Here is a 27,269-nt window from a genome sequence, read left to right on the forward strand (position 1 = left end):
CTGATAGGGAAATAAAAAAGATCGCGTTTTATTTGAACAGACAAATCTTTGAAATCTATTCGAAAGTCTATTTGAAATGGTACGAGCTCGAAAAGAACGGTGAATACTATAGAAGAAGGATTAATTAAAATTCTTATTAATCTGTTATATTAAATACCTTGATCGATGCCAAGATAACAAATTATTATACAAAACAGTGAAGTATCCACGTCTGACATTAATATTGAGTATTAGCATTACTGTAATTTAATTTTTAACCGATCCTGAAAATTCCTTAGAACGTAAAAAGTATAAAATGTTACTGTGCATTTCAGGATTAAATGCACTGTAATTTAGAAATAGTTATGAAGCGGAAACAAATAATTTATTCAGAATAAGAATTCTACGTAATCATGTTAAAAAAAACGTACTTATAACGCGTTTAAACTCCAAATATGTAAAGACAATAAGGGAAAAAAATTAAACGAAGAATCGTATTTTTTGTAAATTCACACAAGATTTTATCCAAAAAAAAATTAAGATTTTTTGAAGAACGTACAAGACGGAACACGAACAATAAAAAAGGGATGTTAAATACAAAAAATAGATTGAAATTTAGATTATGAAATATAAAAACAATGATATTGCATAATTTACAATTATTTTCGATAGCTTACGTCAGTATGTTGGAGTGTAAACTATAAAATATTCAAAAACTGATACCATTTAGAGATAATTTAGAAAAACAATAAATTGCGGAAACCGATAGTTAAAACTCGATACGATCGATACTCCAAAACTCTAATCCTAATAATTACTCAGCAATAATAACCGATAATTCATGTTGATTAATGTTTGAACTCCGTTTTTTTCTGTATGTGTATACAAATTTTGTACAGTTTGATAAAGCGAAATTAAATTATCATCTTTTTGTACTACTTCAAACATTGAGATTTGTCATCTTCAAGGTCGATCACACATAGTTCCAGATTGCGGAGTTGCAAGGGTAATTAATTTTGCAATCGGTTTTCCTTTGATATAGATGTGAATACAAATAGCCATTGATTGACAATATACCGAAGCAATTCTAGTTTAATTTGAAGTCATCGATCCTTTGATATTTTTGGAAGAATAGTAAAAGTACAGAGAAAACAAGAAAAAATGGCGTTAACTAAAAGATAGCTCCAATGTATCTCATAAATATTATCTATATATCATTTGTAAGATGTAAGTGACCAAGATATCGAATTATACAAAAATTGTATGTAATGATTAATACTTGAACGTTACTTACATTTATGTACATGAAAATTTGATCTTTTATTAACTAAGTTATTGATCGACAAAATGACTTCCTACATAATTCTCCGCCTGAACTGAAATGCATATTTTTTTTTACGCAAGCCTTATGTGTAGCTAGCAACGAGCAAACAGATTAATTACTTTACACACGGTCGTATCTTGTTTGCTGTAGGCGAGTTCTCTCGTGTAATCAACGAATTACTCAACTTTAAAGCGATAACAGAAGAACATTATTGTATCGATAAAAATCATGCTTTTTCCAAAGAAATATGTAACTCGTATTTTTTCTAAAGCAACCCTCATAACGTATTGAATAAAATAATCATACATTTTTTTTTGTTCAACATTTGTAAAATACGATATTATCAAGATCACCAAGGAGGTAATCTTCAATTCTTAATGAATATAATAAAAAACATAATTAATGATTGTTTGATGGTTTTATTATTATCTCTATAATACAAAAGCACAACATCGTGTCAACAGTTTATATAGTTCGTATGTTTCTGTAGGAATACACAAATAATAGTTCTCTATCACAACGTAATCTAAAGGGAAAACCCTAACTAAATGACAAAAATATCGGTAATAACTGGAACTAATGAATGTTAAAAGCAATCAGTATATTCCATACAAACTTCCATCAACACGATTCGTTCTTCATTCTCTCAACACACTAAGACCGCAATCTTTAAACGCTTATAAAACCATAAGCAATCGTGAAGTTTAGAATTCGCTAACTGGGCGTCTCTCAATCCAGTTTTTGATCTTGGGCAGAAGGAGGACCTTTTTCTCCAGCAGCTTCAGATTCTCGTAATTCTCGATCAGATCAGACTTGTACATAAAGTTCAAATAATCGAGCAGAGCAACGAATGTTAAATCAGCCCAAGAGAGAGTACCATCGTAGAAGTAGCCGTCATTTTCCTTCACTTGCTAGTCCAAACGTTCTAAAACGCAGCCTTGCGTTTTGCAGCTTTGACCTTCTCGTCCTCCTCATAGTGGAAGGCGGCAATTTCTGAAAATTTGTTTGCAGTTAAATACTATTCGCTAATGTTATACTAATTTGAATACAGTGTTGTGCGAAATTTAAATGATACTGAAGATAGAATTACAATCCTTTTTAATACTTTGTCTTGTATTGTTGACATACATGTATCGTTCGACTAAATCAAATATTAAATCGGATTTCAACTAATAAATACCTGAACAGATATGTACTATCTGTTATCAAGATTCTCATAAGATTTATGCAAAACAGCACTGGATACTCACTATGACGAATATCATGAATAGTATCAACAGTGGCATCAATATAAAGATTTGCCCAGTCAGTCTTTCCAGCTAAGTCATATTGTTTGGCTAAGTAACGGCAAATAGCTGTAGACTGAGCAACCTTCCTTCTATCAGCTACGAGCATAGGAAGCTGGCCATAAGGAGTCACTAAAAACATACAACTAATAGAATCAAAGATTCTATCGAACAAACAGATTATGATGCTTCTTAAATATCTAGCTTCCTGTTATCTGTTTTGGAAAGATATAATTTAATTTATTGATAATTTATCAGCAAACAAAGGGCATTGTCTCCTTAACAATACCTATTGTTCTCCCACATATCTTATAGAGCAATGGAGAGTAAACAATAATCTCTGTTATACTCTGCATAATTGTGTTCTACTTTATTTAGCTACTTTAGTTAAATTAGGAAAGATGAGATTTAAGAAACAGAATTTCTTTAAATTTTAAGCTTACAGGGCTTTATTTCTGGCCAGACGTCCTTTTTGATACGTTCATCTTCAAATGGAATACTAGCATAGCTGAAGAAGAACGGATTGGTTCTGCCAATGCCGTAACTGGGAAGTAAGTCAATTTATAGAGCGGCATCTTCCTGGAAGTATAATATATACAAAGTAAAAACAAAGAATCATTGATGACAAGAATTATATTATTACAAATTATGAAGTATAAGACAATTTAAGTAAAAAGCATCAACTACTAACTACTCGCATAGCTATTTGTATCTTTATATTTTAATATAGCTTAGATATAAAAAGAATATTATTTTTGGATGTAATAATGTATAAACTTGCGCCAAATATTATAACAAAATATTGCACTTTCTATTTAAGTAGGATAGACATATTACCGGCATTTATCTTTTTTCTATAGCAATGAAATTGTTTATAAAAAAGTTTATAAGAAAACTATCAATTAATGCAAACAACGCATTTCAAAATATTAATTACATTCGCGCGATTCGTTATCTCTAGTATTAATTTAACCATATGGTTCTATACACCCAAGACCCTCTAACAATAATTTAGTACCATTACTAGTCGTATGTACAATGTATGTTTGTATACAACTTTCGTAACTACAAAACATTCAGCATGATTATATATTCTTCCAAACTTAAGAAACATTTTCTAATTGCATACTTAAATTTATCGATCAATTATGAACATATGATAACATTTATTTCTTTCAACTACTAATTTTCAAATCCTCTGCTGTTCCGTTAATTGAACGACGCGCCGACTTTTCGTACAAGTATCTTGTATCTTATCTGTATTATTTAGTTATCAATAAAGAAGAAACATTTTCTAATTGTATACTTAAATTTATCGATCAATTATGAACATGTAATAACATTTATTTCTTTCAACTACTAATTTTTAAATCATCTGCTGTTCGGTTAATTGAAGGATGTCGGCTTTCTGTAGAAGTATTTCATATTTATAATTTAATTATGAATAAGGAAAAAACATACAAAATATAGTTTTTAAACGGTTTATTATTTATAAAGAGAAACTTTGACTCAGGATATATATACTATATATATACTATTTACTTACAATTTTTTTTTTAAGACTTCAAAGTCGAAACAAGCACAGGAAATTTCCAAGCCGGTTAACAGAAACTTGAATGAGACAAAAATAACCTTTAGATCAATATATGTTCTTCTTCCCCCCTGTTGCTTCCACGTAACTCTTATCCTATTGGTGGAGCTGTGCTGATATGTGAAATTATGACTACATAAAAACATCCGGAAAGACTCATTGAATGATTTTATAGTTTAAGGTTAATAAATTTCCATAAATTAAAGTTGAAAATTTATGAGAACACGTTTTCTGTAACAAAACTTAGTAAAAACAAACTAGTAAGGTTTATAGATTCTTTAATGATTATGTATGTATTCATAAACTAGTTCGATAAACATCGTTCGATAAAACGTCGAACAACACACAACATTGAAGCGCGAAATTTCAAATTCAAGGAAAGATAAATAACAAATTTGCGAACAAATGATATTAAATTTACAATAATCTCATGTAAGAAAAAATAAAAGGGATAAAAGTAGTACAGAAGATAGAAAAATCTATAAAACTGGTGGCTGGGAAATAGAAAATATATAAATTTATGTTATTAGAGTTTAGTACTTCTGTCGATCAATGTGTTACGACCGTTCGCGGAGAGACGCAGTCGCAGTAGCGAGAGGCGTAAATTCTCGCTACGATTCGGTGAATCGACGCCGCGAAGTAGTCGTTCCCCTGCTTCGGTTAAGATAAGAGGTGGTTAAATGAATATGACACAGTATAGTAAGTTATATTTCACCGTTTATTCCAACAACTTATAACGAAGGCAGTTACGCTGGTGCGTATGTACGAGATGAATGAGTGACTGATCTGTGGGTGTGTCCTACCCGGTGGAAGGATATTGACCGTTCGAAGGATGTGAAATCAGAACTGTCTTGGGAGACGATGCTGTCTCGGAGGAAAGCTAAGGATGGGTGTGTCTAGCGCACGGGACCATCGGATTTGTTGGTGACGATTTTAGTTAGGATTTTAATTCAAGCTGAGTTGACCGTGATTCAATTCACGAATATCGGAGAGGAAAAGTCGTAATTCACAATATTACACACAATAATACCTTCACATAAAGGAGCACAGCTCGGATGAGACATTTTATAGTTAAACTTTTAACGTACTCATAGAAACGAAATTTTTTTTTTTTAAGTAGAACTGTTACATTTTACGACACGTATAACATCGAACATTTACCAACGTAGCGATGCCAGCGTACATATATATATACTGGAGTACTGGTCATCTTTTTTCCACACGTTTTTAGCTTTTTAGCTGTTTGTGAATGGGCGCCTAATCAGCCAATCAGCAATGGCCGGTATTCTGTGAATCCTTTTCTTCAATGCTTGAAGAGCAGGATATTTCTCAAAAGCTGGTGCCCCAAAGATATACTCGAAATTTTCCAGGGCCGTTGCAAAGGCGAAGTCCGCCCATGTCGTCTGAAAAAAGGTTTGTATACATTTATTTTGTACCTCCTCTATTAAACAATTTTTTTAATTTACCTTGAAAAATGTGAAAAATCGAACTCTTAACTAAAGATCACTTAACTAAAGATAGCTTTTTAGGAAGAATTTGGATTTTTATTTTATTGTCAGAATTTAATGGATAATTTTAGAAACTTCAACCTTTGGTGGTATTTGTTAATTAAAAATGACAAAACTGGTATTATGTAAAAAAGAGTAATGTGTATCCTGAATCAATATCGAATGGAAATTAGACAGTTCTATAAAAATAATCCTCACGATTCCACGACTTCATAGCTTAATTAAATACAATTCTTCGGCGATATAATTACAAATACATTTACAGGAATTGTGTAATATGATAAATATCTCGTTAAAGAAATTGAAATCGTAAACTCTAGATTCTAGTATTCTTTCACTTTCATGTTTCCTATGAGCCCTTCAATCGCTAAATATTTTGCAATGAAACACGTATTATTAAACAACATAATCATACTAAATTAATTTAATGTGACTATTTATTATTATTATATAATAACACAGTGATGAAAGAAATAAACTGGTCAAGTAATCTAAGGAACGATAATACGTATCTATGTCAGTGACAGTGAGAAAAATTCAGATATCTGTACTTGAGTGATTACACTTATAAGTATCATTATATATTATATAAATATGATATTTCGAATGGTATCATTTATCACTCATTAAACAAGAGTGTCATATCCAGAGAAATGATTTTACATATCTTAATCTTTGCTTTGATTACGATAGTAATAATTTCTATCAAACTTGATGAGGAAGATACATGAATAATTATCTAAAAGCTGAAAATCTTGGCAAATTCATTTGTACATAAACTAACAGGAGTGAATTTTAAAGATACACTCTACTCTCAACAATTAAAGCTGTCTTGTCGCAACAAAGTTTCAATAATTTTTTATGGACAACATGGCACAGTTTGCACAAAGACTAAAAATTGTAACATTAAATTTGGATAAAAAATCTTACGGTAGAAGGAATGATATATCCTTCATTTTCGCCAATAATCTGGTCGAATTTAGTCAAGTAAAATGGTATTGTTTCGTTCAAAAGTTGATTCTTCCTCGCTTCCTTCTTTTCAGGATTCTCCTCCATGCGATAGTAGCAGATATCTGAAACGTATATGAAACCAACCGTTACGTTCATTTGTGTTTTTCCCCCCAAACGAAGAGAAAATAAGTTGTGAAAGAAGGAGTAGCCTCTCACAGTTCCTACAATTTCTTCATTCTCTTTGCTTTCTTCAATATTGCCTCAACAAGTTCCTGTGGTTCACGATACTTGAAATATATACAATGTTACCAGCGTGGAAATTGTCTTGGAAACTTGGAAAATCTTTCAAGAGGAACAACATTGCTAACTGAGATTCGAGAAAGGAAAGGTAAGTAAATCCTTGCTTCTACTTAGAGCTTTTTTATTTACTTCTGACGAGTAAAGTACTGTTATTAAAATTTGATTAAAAGGTCAGGAGAAGCAGAATTATCGAATAAACGTTATATAACTCTTAGTGATTAAGTACGAGAAGAGTGGGTGTGTCCTACCCGGTGGAAGGATATTGATCGTTCGAAGGATGTCTTCGGATACTCGCAGCGTATCCTCCATGGTTTCAAGTACCTTCCATAAATCTCATAGATTTCCTAGAAAAGGTCCTTCAAACCAAACAAACGTCTGTTTCCGAAGAATTTCCAAAGACTATTGTCTACCACGGCGAAAAAGGGAAAGTTAGTTTTTCTCACGTACGCTGCAACTTTCCTCCCACTAACCACTTTCTCTCGAGGGCGGTTAAGACCCTTCGTCTATCCAATTAACGACGAAGCCTACTCCCTCACTCTCCTAACTCAAATCGTCACGAACAAATCCGATGGTCCCGTGCGCTAGACACACCCATCCTTAGCTTTCCTCCGACACATCATCGTCTCCCAAGACAGTACTGATTTTACATCCTTCGAACGGTCAACATCCTTCGAGCGGGTATACACACCCGCAGATCAGTCACTCACTCATCTCGTACATACGCACCAGTGTAAATATCTTCGTTATAAGTTGTGGAATAAACGGTGAAATATAACTTACTACTGTGTCATATTCATATCAACCACCTCTGTTATCCTAACCGAAACAGGGGAACGACTACTTCGCGGCGTCGATTCACCGAATCGTAGCGAGAATTTACGCCTCTCGCTGACGCGTTTTCCTCGCGACCGCGTCTCTCCGCGAACGGTCGTAACATACTCCTTATCGAGCATTTTTGAAAATATAATTGAGAAAGTGGAATCTGGATAGAAAATTGTTTTACCTACGAAGCATCATAAAAAGTAAGTTTAATAAAACTATACCTTGGATATTTCATACATTTTTTCATATTATACGCATTCGTTAAAATTTTACACTCCCAAACATCCTGCTATACTTGCACAAAAAAGCGCAGTCTAGTAATATCCCCCTCACTGCTCCTCGCATTTTCTTTCTAATCATCTCTCGTTCGCTTTTCCTGATATTATTCTCAGCGTAAGTTCAGAGTGGCGGTTTTTAAACTCAGGAACGCGCGGCTGTTCGTTAAATGAAATATCAAACGTAAGAATTGCCGCAGTCTTAACGCGAGATAATTCATTTCGTGGCACAGAGCGCACGTCGTTGAATATTAATTCATATCTCATATAAGTTGCGAATAAAAAAAGCAGATAAAAGAGGACAAAAATCCGATAATTACCGCGAATCTTTACGCAATTTCAAGAAATACAAAAGAAATTTGTTTGTAAGCATGCTACTAAGTATTATTAGAAGTACTGTACTTTCGATATTTTACATATTCTTGCATATTTTCCACATTTTTCTGTATTTTTGTATCCTTAAACTTTCCGTAAACGCGTAAACGTCTGCGCTCTGACAATGACAAGGAAGATTCTACTGATAAAAATAAAGCATCGAATTTCACCGAACTCTCAGCAATGTAATTCTCAGATCATATAAATTAAAAAGAAAGAACAAAAGAAAATACAAATATATATATATATATATATATATATACGTAGCCACAAATCAATTTGGATCACGACAGATAAAATAGGTAGCAATAATGTCTCCACGAACATTATCATAATTTATTGGAATTTACATAAAAGCCAAAGAATGCTATTGTTTCAATGACACGGCGTTTTGTCGAGTTAGATAAATATGAATTGTGTGTTTGAACAAGTGTTCGGTCGTGTTTCACGCGACGAAAAAGGAAATCACAAGACAAGGTGTCGCCTCGTTGGAAGCAACAAATCGCAATACGAGGGTGGAAATTGGGTGACACCGGGAGGATTACGAGGGATGAGAAATCTGTCGAGAGCGTGAAAGGCTCGCGGTCACCGGGTTTCTCCAGTTCTGTCGCTTTTAACGCCGAGTTCTTCCGCTTCGAGGATAGAAGCTGCGAAATATCGAGGCCATTGTCCAAAGATTTTCAAGAATATCCGATGCAACGTCTTGACATTTACGAGAGCAAGTCTGATAAATTCTTATCTCTGGTCCATTCGTGGCCAATTTTTTAATACCCTCGTAACTTGTAACGACAAATAAAAATATTGGTACAGGCCAATTCTTTTTGGATAAAATCTTGTGTGAATTTACAAAAAATACGATTCTTCGTTTAATATTTTTCCCTTATTGTCTTTACATATTTGGAGTTTAAACGCGTTATAAGTACGTTTTTTTTTTTAACATGATTACGTAGAATTCTTATTCTGAATAAATTATTTGTTTCCGCTTCATAACTATTTCTAAATTACAGTGCATTTAATCTTGAAATGCACAGTAACATTTTATACTTTTTACGTTTTAAGGAATTTTCAGGATCGGTTAAAAATTAAATTACAGTAATGCTAATACTCAATATTAATGTCAGACGTGGATACTTCACTGTTTTGTATAATAATTTGTTATCTTGGCATCGATCAAGGTATTTAATATACAAAGTGTACAGATTAATAAGAATTTTAATTAATCCTTCTTCTATAGTATTCACCGTTCTTTTCGAGCTCGTACCATTTCAAATAGACTTTCGAATAGATTTCAAAGATTTGTCTGTTCAAATAAAACGCGATCTTTTCTATTTCCCTATCAGTCGTCCCGTTACTGTTCCGTAGTTTCCAACAGATTGCAGATTCGTTTAAAAAACATTTGCAACGAAAAACAAACCCACTCGCAGAAATGTTATTCAATATCGCATTTATAACTTTCATAGACATCCTCCTCTCATTGCTATCATTGTAAACAGATTGAAACTTCGTTTGCAAACACTCGCAATTAAAAAAAAAAAAGAAGAATTAATCTTAAACAATTTTATCTTGTGTTTCATTTATAATTTTCATAATTGTCTTCCCGACGTTGTATCATTTTAAATGGCTTTTTTCTATCCATCTATGTTGCAGCGAGATCAACGGTCCTAATTACTAAATTGCACGATGTGTTCATACAAATTCACTTTTTATGAACGCGATGAAACGAAATGAAACCTAAGTAGAGATTTGTTTTCTCATCAAGTATAACGAGTTTTGTACTTTGGATAGATTGCCTCGTTGTGAGAAGGTCTTAATCGTTTATAATTGCGATTAAGTAATTGCAATAAGTCATATTTTTAAGAAACGTTCTCACATGCTGTCACACACTCTAATTAGAAAAGGATCATGAAACATTCGGTTTATGATATTATTTGTTTGTAAATCTTCCTGCTTCCGGAAACTTTTTTAAATATGAAAATATTTATATACAAAATTAAATATTTTTTTCAATATCAACACTTCTTGCGTTTATGTTGTCCTAGTCAGAATTATATTATTTCGTGTATCCTGTTGCTTTTTATATGATAGTCCTCCCGTTGGTCACGGATTCGTTATCAAGCCTGAGGCCCTCGTCACTAGTGTAACTATCGACAATAAAGGTACCCCACCCGCGACCGGACGATGGAGAACTCCAACACGGAATCGCAATCTCCCGCGAGCCCTGCCCGGGAGGGCGCCTCGAGCTCGGACTCGGACTGTGACTCGCGCTCGGATTCGGATTCAGACTCGACATCAGAAGTGGCATCCGAACACACGTTGTCGGCACGGGATCGTAAGAGTATCGTGCGCGCACTAAAGCGGTCGCTAGGGAAGAATAAGAGGAAGAAGAAGAAGAACAAGAAGAAAGGACACCGGGCAACCTGGGTATCGCTACCGCGCTTCAACCCCGAAGCCGCGGACGCAGATCCAGCCGCCTGGTGCACAGCCGTCGGCCTGCTCATGAGGGACCACCCCCTGAAAAACAGCGCACTGTATTCTGCTCTAAACCGTGCCCTAGAGGGTCTGGCAGCGTATTGGCTTACGCAGATAATGAACGGCGACGAGCTCACCTGGCCAGATTTTAAGGAACAATTCGCTGCGCACTTCGGTGGCCAAGAAATAGCAGCCGCGTCGCTAATCAAGGTAGCCGAGGAACTACCGCGGGACGGCGAAACCCCAGGAGCGTACGGAAATCGTATCATCACCCTCCTGGGGTCGAAGTGGCGAAATTCAACCAGGGAAGAGGTACTCGCCGCCACCGCCCTCCATTTGCTGGGCTCGGGCGATGAACGTTTTAAACGACTAGCGCTCACGAGTGACATCACGTCGGTGAAACAATTCCAAAGAGAAATGAAGCCCTTCCTATACACGGAGTGGCCGACGCCCCCGCCGTGGAGGTCATTAGCGAGCTCCGGAAACAAACGAGGCAGGTCACCCGCCCCCTGGTGACCAGGTGTGGCCACTGCGGTATTTACGGACATCCGACATTCGAATGCCGCAAGAGGGCGAAGTGGGAACCGAAGAAGGACCCCCGACGCCCGGAGGAAAGCCGACCGGCTGCACCACCAAAAGCGTTGTGCTTTCACTGCCACATGCCGGGACACATCGCGTCTCGCTGTCCATCGCGGCGAGAAGAAAAACATTGCCCCGAGGACGAGCGCCGGGTCGATGCCTGCGTGGTGGAAGCCCCGACGAGTAGACTAAGCCAGCAGGCCACACACGAGGACGTGTAAGTGTCAGGATGGCCGAGTCGGAGACGAAAAGACGCCGGGGCCCCTCTGGAACTTCAGGACAACACCCTAACCTTGCAATCTAGAGCCTAATATAGCCATAACGAAACAATCGCAAGTATCCAAACCGATAGCAATCGTACGTCGATCGGAGGATCGTGTGTACTGAGACACTCGACCGGAGTCTTGTTTCGGTGGCGTCGTTGGGATGACGAGCACTCTTGCTAGAGAGCTGATCGGTGAAGGAAGTCGAGTGCCTTACGAGCAGGGAGTGGTGCACGTGTGAGTTAGAGCAAGGGAACCTGTCCTCCTGTTGGTCACGGATTCGTTATCAAGCCTGAAGCCCTCGTCACTAGTGTAACTATCGACAATAAAGGTACCCCACGCGGGACCGGACGATGGAGAACTTCCACGCAGAACTGCTATCTCCCGCGAGCCCTCCCCGGGAGGGCGCCACGAGCTCGGACTCGGAGATTCAGATTCGATATATATATTATTATATATATTATATATACTATTATTATATATATATTATTATATATTATTATATATACTAGTATCTATATAATATATGTATTTATATCTATAAATATATGTATAAATATATCTATTTAAAAAAATAAAGTTGACCTTCATATATCGCCAATAATATCGCGTGCGTAAAAAGAAACTAATTACATTTAATTCTTTTTTTACATTTATTTATTTTTTATTATTATTTTTTTCACAACTAATTACATTTAATTATTACATTTACATACATTTAACTATTATTACATACATTTAATTATTATTTTTTTCATAATTATATCTCGTTTGAAATATTTTTCGACATAATTAATTGTTTCAAAAACACATATTCCAGCCTTCTAAATGATTTATTTTGCGTATTATACGAATTATTCCATCTATAAATAAATTGTTCTCTCTACACACAAACACGCACACAGTCTGTTAAGTACACGAGTTAATTGTAACATTTTTCTCGATAAGTTGACAGAGCAAGGAAAATGAGCGACGAACATACCTACAAACTAATCTACTTCAATGCCCGTGGTCGTGCCGAACATATACGGTACATATTTGCATATACTGGCATCGAGTATACCGACGAGAGGATCCCCGAAGAACTCTGGCCTGAATACAAGGATTGTAAGCGTGAAGAATCGATTTTTACTTTCATCGTTCAACTCTCAGATATCTACCATTTACTCAAACTTTTCTGTATATAAAACTTTCGTTTCACGTGCAGGCTAAACTTACTTAAAGTAAAATTTCATACGGAATAAAGTCGAACTTTTCATTAAGTTTTGCTTCCGTAATATCGTGTTTATCGAATACCAACTTAATTCACTTACGATTCTCGAATTTTTGTGTTTCAATCTTTATTGTTTTCAATGAATCGAAGCATTTCGAATATTTTGAGAAAACCGTAAATAGGTGACTTAAAATAGGAATACAAAAATACTTCTACGTTTCTCGTTAATTTAAAAACTTTTTAGGACTTGTCGGAAAAAAAGGATAAAAAATTGAAATCAGTTCGGAAATGAACAAGAACATAGCTAAAAAGTCGAAAGAACAAAGCAGACATAAAATTCGATCTTCCGTTGCGACATTTCTATCGTAAATAGTATAATAAAAGTTTTACGCAGCATAGTCTTCGATATAATCTTATATGTCGCTTGCAGATAGAGAAACAAAAAATCAACGTAAGTCTGTAAATCAATCCTGTCGGTGTAAAACACAAAATTACGTTCGCAAGAGACATTCGATTTATATTCCTTGCATTTCAATTTTCATTACAAGAACCGTGTACATTTTCTAATATTTTTTCCGTGTCTGGTATTATCTTTTATCCTTGATTTTAAAAACTTTAGGTTCTTCCCAACAGTCAAAAACACGCGATACCCTGTCCATCGTAATCGTAAGAAAAGAAAAAAAGGAGAAAGAAGACATTTCTGTATTTCTTTACTAGGCCATGTTGATTAAAACCGAAATGATTTCGATTCATCTATTCACAAGAACGCAACGGCCTCGGAAGCTGTGTTCTGATTTCCTATCGATCGTTTCCCTCTACACAGTGTTCATGTGAGCCATGTTTGTTCTTAGCAATGCCTTATGAAAAGCTGCCTGTGCTGGAGGTAGACGGGAAACCGGTAGCGCAGGGTAACGCTGTGGCGCCATACTTGGCGAGGAAGTACGATCTAATGGGAAAGGACAAATGGGATGAGTTGATATGCGAAGTGCTCGTTGATACTCTTGAAGATTTGGAGCAAGGTGAGTAACTGATGAGATGACTTTGCATTTGTCTCACCACAGAGACAGACGTTCAAGAATTCATTGTGAAAAGACGAGTACAAACAAGATACGTATGTCTTTCCGTTAAGCGAATGTTACAGTTTGTTTGCAAAAGTCAGTTTTTAGATTATAGAATCGTAGATAGAATTTAGAGGATAGAAACTTTTAGTAGTCACTTTTAGTTTAGTAAAGTCTTATCGACAATAAGCAGACTACGTTATGATACAGCGATTCCAACTGAAGATTTCTATCGACATCACGAATTCGATGGCTTCCAAATTTTCTTCTCTGCGATCTCAGACGCTCAACTCGAAAGAATCTTTTAGATCCCCCGACAAACACTCGACTCAGGTTATCTATTATCGTAATCTTCCTACGGGATTTTTTTTAACTGCGTTGCGTTAACGAATAACGGGATAACATCACGTTTCTCTCAACGCCTTTCAACGTTCTACAACTTTTATTCTTTGCAAATTCCTGTCTCTATATGATAAACGCTGGTTATCCGCGGAATTTACGATTTCAATTTCTTTAACGAGATATTTATCATATTACACAATTCCTGTAAATGTATTTGTAATTATATCGCCGAAGAATTGTATTTAATTAAGCTATGAAGTTGTGGAATCGTGAGAAGGATTATTTTTATAGAACTGTCTAATTTCCATTCGACATTGATTCAGGATACACATTACTTTTTTTTACATAATACCAGTTTTGTCATTTTTAATTAACAAATACCTCCAAAGGTTGAAGTTTCTAAAATTATCCATTAAATTCTGACAATAAAATAAAAATCCAAATTCTTCCTAAAAAGCTAGTGATCTTTAGTTAAGAGTTCGATTTTTCACATTTTTCAAGGTAAATTAAAAAAATTGTTTAATAGAGGAGGTACAAAATAAATGTATACAAACCTTTTTTCAGACGACATGGGCGGACTTCGCCTTTGCAACGGCCCTGGAAAATTTCGAGTATATCTTTGGGGCACCAGCTTTTGAGAAATATCCTGCTCTTCAAGCATTGAAGAAAAGGATTCATAGAATACCGGCCATTGCTGATTGGCTGATTAGGCGCCCATTCACAAACAGCTAAAAAGCTAAAAACGTGTGGAAAAAAGATGACCAGTACTCTACTACATATATGTAGTATCGTGGACGAAAGGCCTAAGAAATATCGGGCGAACTATGAACAATGTTGCGAGAGCCGAGGCGCCGTCGGGCCCATCAACGTGTCATCGGTCTTTTCAAGTGCATAGTTTCGTGGAAAAGACCTACGTGACCCTGGCTACGAGCGTCTGCAGAACACGTGTGCGGTGGGCCTAGGAAAAAGGCAATAGAATGCGACAACGGCCAGAGTGTGAGTCGAGAAACAGAGTGTGAGTCGAGGAGCCGAGTGCGAGTTGAGCGGAGACAGAGTTTGCGAGTGGCGTTGCCGAGAGAGTGTTGATTGCGTTTTGGTAAAAGTCGAGTCGCTATCTAGTTATTTAGTTGCGCTGTTTTCTGTACGTTTGGCGTGAATAGTTCAGGTTGAACAACAATCGTCTTTTTCTGTCTGATTAACATCTCTATTGTCCACTCCTTGTAAATACATTATATCACGATATTACATATTTTTGGGGGCTCGTCCGGGATTGGACAAGACAGAAAACGAAACGGTTTAACAGAGCTATTCGAGCTAGTTGTGAATTTACCGGTACGCGGTGCGGTAAAAGACGATATCGTTGACTGTTTAAGTTTGTGTAGTGTGAAAAATGGCAAACGTTGGGGACGAGCGATTGTCGGGTGAAGAGGGTTCGACGCTGGAGGAGCTGAGGAGTAAGCTCGCGCGAATGAACCTCCCTATATCGGGTGCGAGGTCAGTGCTGATTGCAAGGCTGAATCGGGCGTGTAGGGCTGGACAATCGTATCCTAAGGGATCGACCGGCGGTGAAGAGCTAACCGGTCAACGAGATTTAGGAAACGTACAGAGAGCTGAGCGTGATTGTAACGAAGATGAAGATGTTGAGAAAATGAATACGAAGGAGTTGAAGGAGCGCCTCGCTAGTTTGGGTTTAAAAACGACGGGAAGAAAAGTAGAATTACGCGCACGGCTACAAGCGGCCATGGATGGTAACGACATATCGTCGGAAGAAGAAAGCGACGACGAAAGTGATGATGAAGATGACAAGAAAAACGCAAGAGGATACAAGAGAGATACGCGAAGGGTGTATCAGGACCGTGATGAATATTGTCGAAGGGCATGTGTTGGTTCGACACTGAGTTTTAGAGACGTCGAAGATGCATTAGAGTCGTTTAGTGGCGACAAAGGTGAAAATGTCGAACGATGGTTCGAGTCGTTCGAGGAAGTCGCTGATACGTGCATGTGGTCGGGATCAGCGAAAATATTTGCGAGCTTCGAGTGTCATGCCAGGACTTGGCATGAGTTGAAGAGGGGGCTAGTGAAAGAATTTTCGAGGAAAGTCAACAGTAGGCAAGTTCATCAGAAACTTGAAGAAACGAAAAAGGAGAGTGATGAAGCATGTTTGGCTTACATGTACCGTATGCTCGAAATAGCCAGCCATGTGGACATGGAGGAGGAAGCAAAGGTGGAATACATAGTGGATGGAATAATAGACGACGAGAACAATAAGGCTATATTGTACGGCGCTACGTCAATCAAAGAGTTGAGGAAGAGGTTAGTGATGTACGAAGAGCAGAAGAGTCGCAGAGCAAAGTCGATTGTGAAGCCGGCTAAAACCCAGAAGAACGGGAAGCCCAGTCAATCTGTAGATGCAATGAAGAAAAGAAGATGCTTCATTTGCGGTAGTGAGGATCATCTAAGTGTTAAGTGTCCGGAGAGGGGAGAAGGTGTTAGGTGTTCCGAGTGCAGCGGATTTGGACATATTGCAGCGAGGTGTACGGCACGACCGAAAGAGACTTGCGTAGTGTCAAGATCCGAAAAGGGGAAGTATGTGAAGGAAGTAATCGCAGGAATTAAGCTTCTATTCTCTGAAATTACTCTCAAATCTCAGAGTCAACCCTTCAAATTCTCCACACTGGATCTTCGATTCTTAATATTTGTAATATCGTAGAATAGCTTTGATTGGAGATCGGCTGAAATTAGAAAACACCGTGTACGTCGTCTTTCGTGGTTTGTTTACATCCAAGAGCGCCTAGTAACAGTGACGCGAGAAAAGATAAGCAGCGTCAAAACAGAAGTACGGTTCCACATTTCAAGGAGTGGCAATCGAGAGGCCAGAGTATGTGAGCCGAAAAGTGTGTGTGTGTGTGTGTGTGAGAGAGGACGAGAGCAAGAGCGAGCACGACCGAACAGGAGTGTATTGGCGAAGATCGGAGCTAATTGAGTCGTCGAAGAGTAGAGTCGTGAGAATTGATAGAGTTGTTAGAGAGAGAGTGTGTGTGTGTTAGATTCGTTGTGACGAGAGTGATCAAATAACTGTAAAGTTATTTGATATAGATACGAGTATTGCATTTAGTTTCCGTTAAATAAATATCGTTCTCTGTCCAATTTATATTTGTATATTCAATTTAATATTAATAAATTGTAAGTAATCGGAAAAAAATTTCTATCTTTATTTTTCGATATTACATATTTGAAGCATAAATTAAAAATCGACACATTGACTACTTCAAAGAAATTAGCCCGAACGAGACATAACTCGTTCATCGTGGTTTTCGCGCGAAGTAAATATGCGGTTTCTCAATCGTTGTGAGATTCCAACGACGTTAATTCTGTCGAAACGGCGACGTGCGACGACGATCGCACATTCTGTTGCTAGCGAGTGCTTGCAAATCGCGACGATATCAAGCGTAAAGGCTAAGCGCAAAAATGGAGGACACTCGGCGGGGAATTGGAAATGCTCGATGACGAAAGGTATTTCAAGGTGTAATTACATCCACATCCAATTGGATCGCATCTTCGTTCGGTTGCTAGGTCAACAACCTTCGATGTTATTCAAATAATGCAACGGCTGGAGCAGCCGGTAGCGAGTCGTAAAAGTTTCAATAAAACACGTTCCTGCTAGTGAACGTATGTTAAGACTTACACCGAGTTTTATTTCGCTACGCCGTTTACTAGTTCGAAACGATCGATTGCATAATAGTAGCTGTTTCTTTCATCTCGGAAACACGATCGTAAACGGTGACAACGATCCAGCTTATTCCTGATCGTGTTAATTTCCACGCAAACTTTGTAAACATTATACGTCGCGACGCTCTCGTTAACGCGTCATTCCCTCCAACTCGAAAGTCTTGCAACTTTGGTGATCCGTTTTCTGTGTAAAATTGGTTACGAGCATCAGGGGACTTATCGTCGTAATCGGTAAATTGTTTATTAAGGATCTACAGCTTTTAAGGATTTCTCTCTAGAGATTTAGAGATTAGAAGTTTCATTAACGCGTTATCGTGTCTCTAACTCGATCTTTTTTCGTGTAAATTGGTCACGAGACTTACGAGCTTCGTTGTAAATAGAAGATTAGTAATATTTCGTAGTTTCGTGATAGTATATAGACATTTTAGTGCTTAAACGCGCAATTTTTAGTTCGCTTTTCGCTCGCATCGGCGCTATGAAACGGATCAATATCTCAACACTTTCCTTTAGTTCTACGAATCATCTTTCGACCGGCTTTTCTTGGCCTACCGTTTCCTAACGCTGTCCTAATACTATCGTCTTGCTGAGATCCTTTTTCCGATTGTATCTTCTGCTTATTTTATTATAAATCCGAACTTTCATTCACGTCGTATGTTTTACAGCGTAAAATCCGCTAGAGCGTTCCAATAAATGTAACCAGTAGGTGCTCTAATACTCAAACGCACCTGTGCGTATCTCTGCATATTTGCTGAAAAAAAAGATGAATCTTACGTTACATTTTCAATATGCGTAATAAGCCGAAAATTTCTCTGATGCTAATCCTTCGTAACAAAAGGATGGCATCACTATATGCATGAAAATAGCATTTGGCAATCGTTAGAAACACAATACATGGATATATATGTAGTTGCCAAATTAACCTTCGCGGTGTTCAAAGTGAACGGCTAGAAACGATTGCTTTTTGCTATACGCGCATGGTTCGATTGCACCATAATTCGTTATTAAGACGTTTCGAGAGAGGCAAAGGATGTGGTGTCGCAACGTGTTGCGCTCGCACAATGCTCCTTGGATATAATTCTCGGAGCGCGTATTATCGCGTACGCCGCGCGAACGCGTTGAACCTTCGCGCAAACAATGAGAGCGTGAACGCGAAAAAATAGCGTTGAGCACGTAACATTCGGCCTGATATCGTTGATTGGCCGCGAATCGTCAACGTGCACGGGACAGTTTTACGTAAAGACATTCGATCCGTACAATTATGTTAAGACGTCGACCATAGAACGTACTACGTTGATGCAATTAAAATTTCAATGAAACAGGAGAACGCGCTAATAACTAGTCACCCCGTTGTTGACCATAACGTACAAATACTTTTGTTTAAGAGCTGCTCGTTAGTGTTTACCGCGTGCAGCGATTAAGTGACGAACAAATTGCGTTCAAAGGGTATAGAGCTCGTTCTCGATTAAAATTCTCCTAACTTTCTAATGGTATTAGAAATTATAACTTGAACGTATGTACGCGACTGGCAATAAATATCAGGACAGCCGCGGATATTTAGTATTAATCGAATATGTGTTCCATTGTCCTTAATTTCTTTTATTATCGATTATTATTATTATAATTTTTATATTAATATTAATATTATTTAATATTTTAATATTAATATTATTTAATATTTTAATATTAATATTATTTAATATTTTAATATTAATATTATTTAATTTATTCTATTATTGATTCGTTCCATTCCGTTTACGTCATAATACGTAGCCTGCGGATTTTTACGCATATTTTTCAGAATATAAAGGAAGCGAAAGAAAAAACTAGAAGCTGGATAAAAAATTGTTTTACCTCGATTAAACGTTACAAAGCGTGCTACTTTCCGATGTTTTATATATTTCCACGTGTCACACGTGTACTTTGCAATTTTGCCCTTTCAGATTTCACAGAAATGCATAAAACTTCCGTGACCTAATTTTTTGGCACGTGCACGTGCTTCAAAATAAATTCGATGATATTAAATACCAGATTATAGGAACCAGAAATGAAGAGTTCTACAACGATGGAATGGGTAAATGATTGTCGATCAGACGAAAGACAATAGCAAACAACGATATAGCGATGATTAATTAATGGAAGATTTTTTCCTTTCAGCAAACAAAAATAGAACTTAACGAACTCAGTAATTGATAAATGATTACGTATAAGATAAGTGCATTTTCCAACTGTGAGTCATAGTTAACGTTTAGTTTAGCCTAGGTAGGATCTTAGCTTTGGAGTAGATAAGTATAATAATAGCAAAAAATCGATAGAATTGTTAAAAGGCTGTGACTAATCCTGGTCGACTGGTCAGTTATCATCTGAATCTATTGTTATTTTGCTAGTATACTTCGAATCGAATCATTTTCAGCTATTCTATGGACAAGCATTCGTTTCTTTCGCGCATACCACGTATCATTCGCTCATTAACTCGTTTTTGAAAGCTTTTACCGGCGAATGAAAAACGTAACGTACACTTGCATAATGCGTTCGAAGTGTTCGTTCGTTCAATATTCATGTAAAGGTTAGGCGATACGCGTGATAAGTCGCGATGCTACGAGATGTGATTAGATGCGGATGTTAATATCTTGTAAATACCTTTCCTCGACTATGATAATCATCGAACACTAAGAATTTCGCAAATCGATGCAATTAATCGGTGATCTTGTGGGAAGAAATTTCGATATCACGATAATGTTAAAGATAGTATGTTAATTACGACTAGTACCGTTACTGTTACATTGTTTCATAATTAGTATTAGTTTAATATAGTCAACGACTCCTCCGCAAGCATCCGTGCAAGTGTTATTTATTATTATGCTCACCTTCTATTGGAAAGTTCTTGCCTTGCTCAGCAAGTCTTTTTGATTTTTTTCCTGTAGAACTTCCGCGTGTTACCGATTTTTATGCTATGTACGTGTTTGTAGGAGAACTTTCTCTGAGCCGCGAAGTTTTCTTTCGACGACTCAACGATCGAAAATCAAAGAGAACCAATGTTCTCTCTTTCGATAAAGTATGTGATGATAGCCATTGCCAAAATTATTGATATATTTATCTGGTTGAAGACAATCTAGCAAATTATACAGCAAGCCTAATGAAATAATAATAATCTTTATCATTAAACTGCGCCATTATTTCATAATTTCATTGAAGGATAATAGAAATTCACGAAGCCTTCAAATTGGATTTCATATTATAATAATGTAAACATCGTTTGACGGTATTATCTGGTTGTGAATAGGGTTGATTTGATTCAGACAGCGCCAGTCATCATGACATCGACTTCCTATCTCGTTATGTAACATTCATCAGAATAACAGACGCAATTACCGTCACTGAATTATCTTAATGACATTCGTTATTAATGAGTAAGTGTTTTCGACATACGTCGGAGGTCGCAAATCTTGGATCATCTTTCTTTATTATCTGTTTAGATCCAATCCAGTTCCTTCACAGAACTTCTTTCCCTTCAATTTACCTAATTTAATAATTCTTCAAAATTTTCTCATTTTCATTTCTCATTGCATTGTTTATTATATATTCTACAAACCCGTATGAACACAACGCAATAAATTGACACGATAAAAGCGTTGAGATAATAACCACGAGACAATACTCGACAATAATAATACGAGACAATAATAATCGAAAAGGCCGATGAAACAAAGGAATGAGTAATTTGTAAAGACAGGAAAACAGCAATTAACGTACATCCAGCTACAATTGAAAATAACTTTCTTCGCTTTAAATGAAATTCCAATCAAATACGTTTTATCAGACTCGACTAACAATCAATATTATTAGCTCAACAAATACTCGAGATTCCCAATGTTTTTGTCGAGTTTCAAATAGAACGTTAATTACTCGCTTGTCGGAACGTCCATCGGCATCGAAGACCGTGAACCAATCTACGTTATCTTCTCCTTCGTTTCAGGCTGTCGCTGGCGATACCAGTCAACCGCGAAGGTTACTCGAGATGCAGCATGTACGATGTAAATTACACGGAAATTTTGCTAAATGGAAGCCACGTACCGGACCCATCGTGGCCAACGAAAGATTGCCAACAAGGATGGGAATTTAATTATACCACCGTCCCTTATGCGTCTGTGGCATCCGAGGTGACAGAAAATGTTCGACTTGTAATTTCCTGCTTTTTGAATATTTTATCTGTTCCTATCAATCAATCCCTTTATACTGTGTATGTCGTATTCGATTATTCGCATGATCTATTTCGATAAAAAATAAGCGTAGTGTACAATTTTTGGAAAGAAAGAAGAACGATGGAAAGGGTCGAATAAACGTTTGTGGAAAGATCGATAGTTCAGAAGTGGGAAAATTAACAATGTCGATTTTCACAGAGGAAAATTATAGTACGTAACAGAATTACTAGTACATATTGCAGTAATAATTAGTGCATGTAGTGAAATTACAGAGTACATTCTAAATTCAAGCGTTACATTGCCATATAAAATACAATCGAATAAATATTTATAAAAATACTTAAAGAAAAAAAAGGATAAAAAATTTCGAATTATGAAAGCTGATAAAACTAGGTTGCGATAAAACTGAAAATGAAAATACCGGATTGAAAAGAAACTTTAATAAAACATTATAACGAGCAACAGCGCGAACACGCAGATTTGTTCGACATAAATTGCAAGACTTTTTGCTCCAATGGATTTCCATGAACTTTGCGTCGCTCGTCAGGAGGAGAATTATTCATCGAGGGGTAGGAAGCATCCAGAAGAAGGACGCGGGAACGCGCAGGGTCTTAAGCTTCTCCTTCTTTTTCCTCAAAGGGAAAGAAAAAAGGACAGAGGCGCGCTTCATTAGGAATTTCGAAACTTTGATCGAAAATTCGTTTAATCGAGACGTTGAAATTGCTATAAGATTTCCGTGATGCTGATCGTGATCAGAAGTAAATCATTCGACTGTAGTTTTCTGTTGCAGCTGGGATGGGTTTGTCAGTATGATGCATTGCCAACCATAGCTCAAAGTATCTTCTTCATCGGCGCTATCTTCGGAGGATTAATTTTTGGATGGGTCGCTGATCAATATGGAAGAATACCAGCTTTGCTCGGAGCTAATTTAATGGGATTTCTCGCTGGGGTGGCTACTGCGTTCACGGGTAGCTTCTGGCAGTTCACTTTGTGTCGTTTTTTCGTTGGATTCGCCTTTGATAATTGCTTCACTATGATGTACATATTAGGTAACCGTTTTTCAATAATTTCTTTTTTGCCCTGGAATTGAGTTTGAAAGCCACACAGTGGCTACAAAAAGTACTTGTACGTATGTATCCTTATTTCCCAATGAAGCGTCTCTCTTCCTTTTTTTTAAATCAGTTTTTACGTTTCATTTTGATAGCATTAATTATTTATAAGCATGTATGAAAGTATTACAAATGATACGAAAGCTAATATTTTAATCAGTCTTATCTTAAGACTTAGTCTTAATTAATTGGTATATATATAAATGCTGTTCTAAATACGATGGTGTACAGTTACTTTTTGTAATTACTGTAAGCAGGAAGATCTCTAAGTTTAAATAACAAAGTAATCTCTACAACATACTGTAAAACTGTTGTTATGCTTGATTTACGACTGACGTTTCTACAAGTATATGAATTTTGCAACAGAACTCACGTTGCCATGCAACAATTTAAATGAAATTGAAAACCATTCAAAGTTACGAAGAAAGATGCTTAAATACATATGAATATACATGAGGTCATACATATTTATTTTTTAACTGCGGCGTTTATATCAAAGAGAGGGAGAGAGACAGAGAAAAATTAATTTTCCTGTTTTATAAGAATTTCATGCAAGATAAAAATATGAAACTTTAAGATATTTGAATTTATATATACCATTGAATATTTATAATATTTAAAGGTAGTTAGTTCGCAATCATTTTCTATACTAATATTTTCCCTCTATACTCGCGATCAATTATAATTTTGTTTTCTCTTTTAACGAGACAATATTCTGATTACAAAGGATTAGTTGTTCAAAATTGCTTTTCATTTCTGGACAACTATAGCATACCAGGGTTTTCATAAATTTTCACTTCCCAACGGAAAGCGAAGGTAACGAATGAATGGTTCTACAACGAACGCTTCCACAACTATAAATCTATGTATATATATACATACATACATGTATATGGTTTTAATTAAAATGAACATCTTCTTCTAGCAAACTTATTTAAAATTCGTAAAAATATCACATAATAATATAAAACAATCAAGTAACATTTTAAATATTCCATTGAAAATTCTAATAAATTGTTTAATATAAGATCGATATAATTCATGCTGAATTCATTGTCTGATATCCATAATACAGGCAATTTATAATACAAAATTTTATTATAACTCTACATGAAAAAATTTCAATTATAATACTGTAGAAATATATTTTCCAGTTATTGTTCTAATATCAATATACTGAAGAGAAAATCTAGACTAGTCTCTGTCTTGAAAGATATTTTATACCCTGAAAGTACAGCGTTAAGACCCTGATTGAAACTTTTGAAGAGACTCTGTTGAAACGTAAGAACGCTGATTGAAAGTTCATCAGACGAGTCATTGAAACGAGTTTTCTTGATCGAATAGCAAGTTTGTCCTGCAGACAACATTCCAATTGTGAAAATCGAGACCAAAGAAACTCAGGTGACGTGCATTAACCCTGAATCGATGACTCATGCCGAGGTTGGAAAAATTTACAATTTGTTCGACAAAACAAGGCCAAGTTGACGAGATTCGTGAGCAAGTGGCTGGTTCGTTAATGATTTGGCGTTCGAATTTTCTTATTTCTATTCTAATTATCAAGGTCGATTAAACGATTGATCACGAATATTCGACGGAAATATTGAGAAAGAAGGCTCGATCTGTACGAGTGTAAATCGTATTTTAATCAATGACTTGAGAAAGTGAGGTATTGATTGAAACTAAGATAAGTGATACTAATTCGTTTCGAGCGCGTAACAAATTACATCATCGGATTCATTGATTTGCAAATAATTCTATATTCAGTTCCGTATTTATAATCGAGCGTAGCGAAGATAAAATGAAAGGGACGTGATTATCCGAGGGTCTCACAACTAGAGGAAAATCGATGGGAACGAGGAAATCCTTAATTGTAGAAACTGCGTAGAAAATACCGTGGAAAATATCATATATATTTTAATAGAAATATTTTTGTACTTTTTTTTAAACATTAAAACTTTAGAGCTTTAGAAGCTTTATGTATTAGTATACGTATTTATACAGACTTTGAAATTCATAACAAATTTCTCTAGATAGATGCGGATTTTTTGTATTGTTTCGTATGTATACTTGTGTCACTTTTCTTTCTAACGATATTTAGTTAAAAAGTTCGTCTATATCATTTATAATAGATTTTGTTTTTATTTATATTAATGTTAATTTTATATTAATAAAAATCACTGAAATTTTCAGTATCATCATTATTTAGTATCATCGAATTTCTTTCTTCTTTATGTTCCATATTATTATTAAAATTCTCTAATAAACATTCAAATATCCTATAGAATATTTCCATTATTTTTCACGTATTATTTGCAGTCATATTTTTCATATTTTATTATCGATAAAGTTTGAGTTGGTTCTTTAAATTCCTATTCAACATTCCAGCTAACCAGTCGATATCAATAACACGTGCCTTTCTTCCTGCCAGGATTTATAACTTATTCAAGCAGAACCTCACTCGACCAGCTCGTTGAAAGCGTAGAATTCGATCAACTTCATACAACTCACATACAAACTGCAGATAATGCTAACAGTGGGAGGAAAATATGAGACTGCAAAGCGTATAAACCTAGTAGTTTATAAAAGCATTTACATATTTACCACAGAAAAATTATATGTATGTAGAATATGTGTTATATAAAACATTCTGAAATTTCATTAGCATTGTAATGATTATATTGGTAAAGTTTGAAGCATTTCTGAAGATGCACATAGAAGTTACGAGATATTTAATGCAAACATTTATTTAGTACAAATATACAGCATAAATAGTTATCTTAAACATGTAATAAATGGTTATCAAATATCGGGATTTATTAATATAATAAATGTTTGACTATTTTTATAATTAAATATTTTTGTAATTACTGTGAAATATATAATTACGCTAAATAATTTTGTATCTTGTATATAGATTTTTAAATTTACTTAATTGAAACTCTGCATTATAATAACCGTATTTATAATTCTGACGTCATATTCGATATAATTATTATATGACTTTATTACGATCCTAATGAAATTCCAATATATTCATGAATATATAACAGAAACGTAATAATACTTTGTTGTACTAATTATGATACCATCATATATAATAAATATAAATAAATAAAAAATGTCTATAAATGCTAAGATACTTTTACGAGCCAACAGGCGAGAAGGAAGAAACGAAAGAAAAGAAAGGAGAACGAACGTTAATCAGTTTCGAAACGTTAACAACGTCCTTGCGTTGGACGGTGCTCGCGTTTATCGATTGGCCGCATTGCGAGATATCGGTCAGATTATTATTATTAATACGATCGTCTGTAATTTATCTTTGCTAACTGTGCCGTACGGAATCTTCGTTTACAATAAATGAGTTGTCGCTTTTGATCGAACGGTAACACGATATGAAATTACAGGGTGACGGAAACAGCTGGGAGAAAAGCGAATACTTTTTCTGCGCGAATAATGTAATGTTAAAGGCAGTAAACCTTGAGAGGCGAAGTGATGAAACGAGTGGTCTCAGAGAAGCTTCTTTACGTCTTCTTCTCCTTTCTGTATCCTTTCTATGAGAATAATATCTCGTCTTCAGAAGAGATCTCCTCGCCCTATCTACGCGTTGTAAAGGCAATACAAACTGAATGATACACATATTTAAAAAACGATATTTTGTTGGTTTTATAAATATTGATTTTTATAACGTGAGGTTCTTCTACTCTTATTTTCTATTAAATTAATGATACATATATTTTAGAATGGCTGTCGCAATGGTGATGATGATGATGGTGATGATGATTTGCGAAAGAAGATGTTGAAAATTACAGACAGCATAAATAATATTTAGATTTCATGGAAGTTGATTTTTGCAATGCGAGGTTCTTCTATTCTTATTTTTCATTAAATTTCTATGTA

At 35.8% G+C, this 27,269-nt stretch overlaps 3 protein-coding genes across 7 annotated transcripts; 2 read left to right on the forward strand and 1 right to left on the reverse strand.

Annotated features, from left to right (window-relative positions):
• Positions 1–1,702: 1,702 nt before the first annotated feature.
• LOC117240698 (glutathione S-transferase-like) lies at positions 1,703–3,150 on the reverse strand (the record flags this gene model as incomplete). The annotated part of the gene is made up of 3 exons (XM_033506734.1): positions 1,703–2,296; positions 2,554–2,721; positions 3,033–3,150. Coding segments are annotated over 3 exons (354 nt in total), but the record flags the coding sequence as incomplete, so codon positions are not given.
• A 1,945-nt stretch (positions 3,151–5,095) lies between these two features.
• LOC117240697 (glutathione S-transferase-like) lies at positions 5,096–15,135 on the forward strand. 5 transcript variants are annotated; one of them, XM_033506730.1, is made up of 4 exons: positions 5,096–5,593; positions 6,732–7,027; positions 12,671–13,954; positions 14,900–15,135. In XM_033506730.1, exons 3-4 carry the CDS (start codon positions 13,789–13,791, stop codon positions 14,971–14,973), a joined length of 240 nt encoding a protein of 79 aa, XP_033362621.1. In that variant the 5' UTR covers positions 5,096–5,593; positions 6,732–7,027; positions 12,671–13,788; the 3' UTR covers positions 14,974–15,135. The 5 variants fall into 5 exon arrangements, 4 of the variants coding, with proteins under 4 accessions (XP_033362621.1, XP_033362623.1, XP_033362624.1 ...); XR_004494775.1 differs by lacking the exons at positions 12,671–13,954; positions 14,900–15,135 and adding an exon at positions 7,110–7,211; XM_033506732.1 differs by lacking the exon at positions 5,096–5,593 and having other exon boundaries at positions 6,526–7,027.
• A 1,406-nt stretch (positions 15,136–16,541) lies between these two features.
• LOC117240700 lies at positions 16,542–26,209 on the forward strand. Its single transcript, XM_033506735.1, has 5 exons — positions 16,542–16,921; positions 18,176–18,295; positions 22,038–22,221; positions 23,054–23,312; positions 25,801–26,209. The coding sequence occupies exons 1-5, from the start codon at positions 16,542–16,544 to the stop codon at positions 25,920–25,922; spliced, it is 1,065 nt and encodes a 354-aa protein (XP_033362626.1). The 3' UTR covers positions 25,923–26,209.
• Positions 26,210–27,269: the final 1,060 nt, after the last annotated feature.

The sequence above is a fragment of the Bombus vosnesenskii genome, unplaced genomic scaffold (genome assembly GCF_011952255.1).
Source record: "Bombus vosnesenskii isolate JDL3184/JDL3185 unplaced genomic scaffold, Bvos_JDL3184-5_v1.1 scf7180000014851, whole genome shotgun sequence".
NCBI lineage: Eukaryota > Metazoa > Arthropoda > Insecta > Hymenoptera > Apidae > Bombus > Bombus vosnesenskii.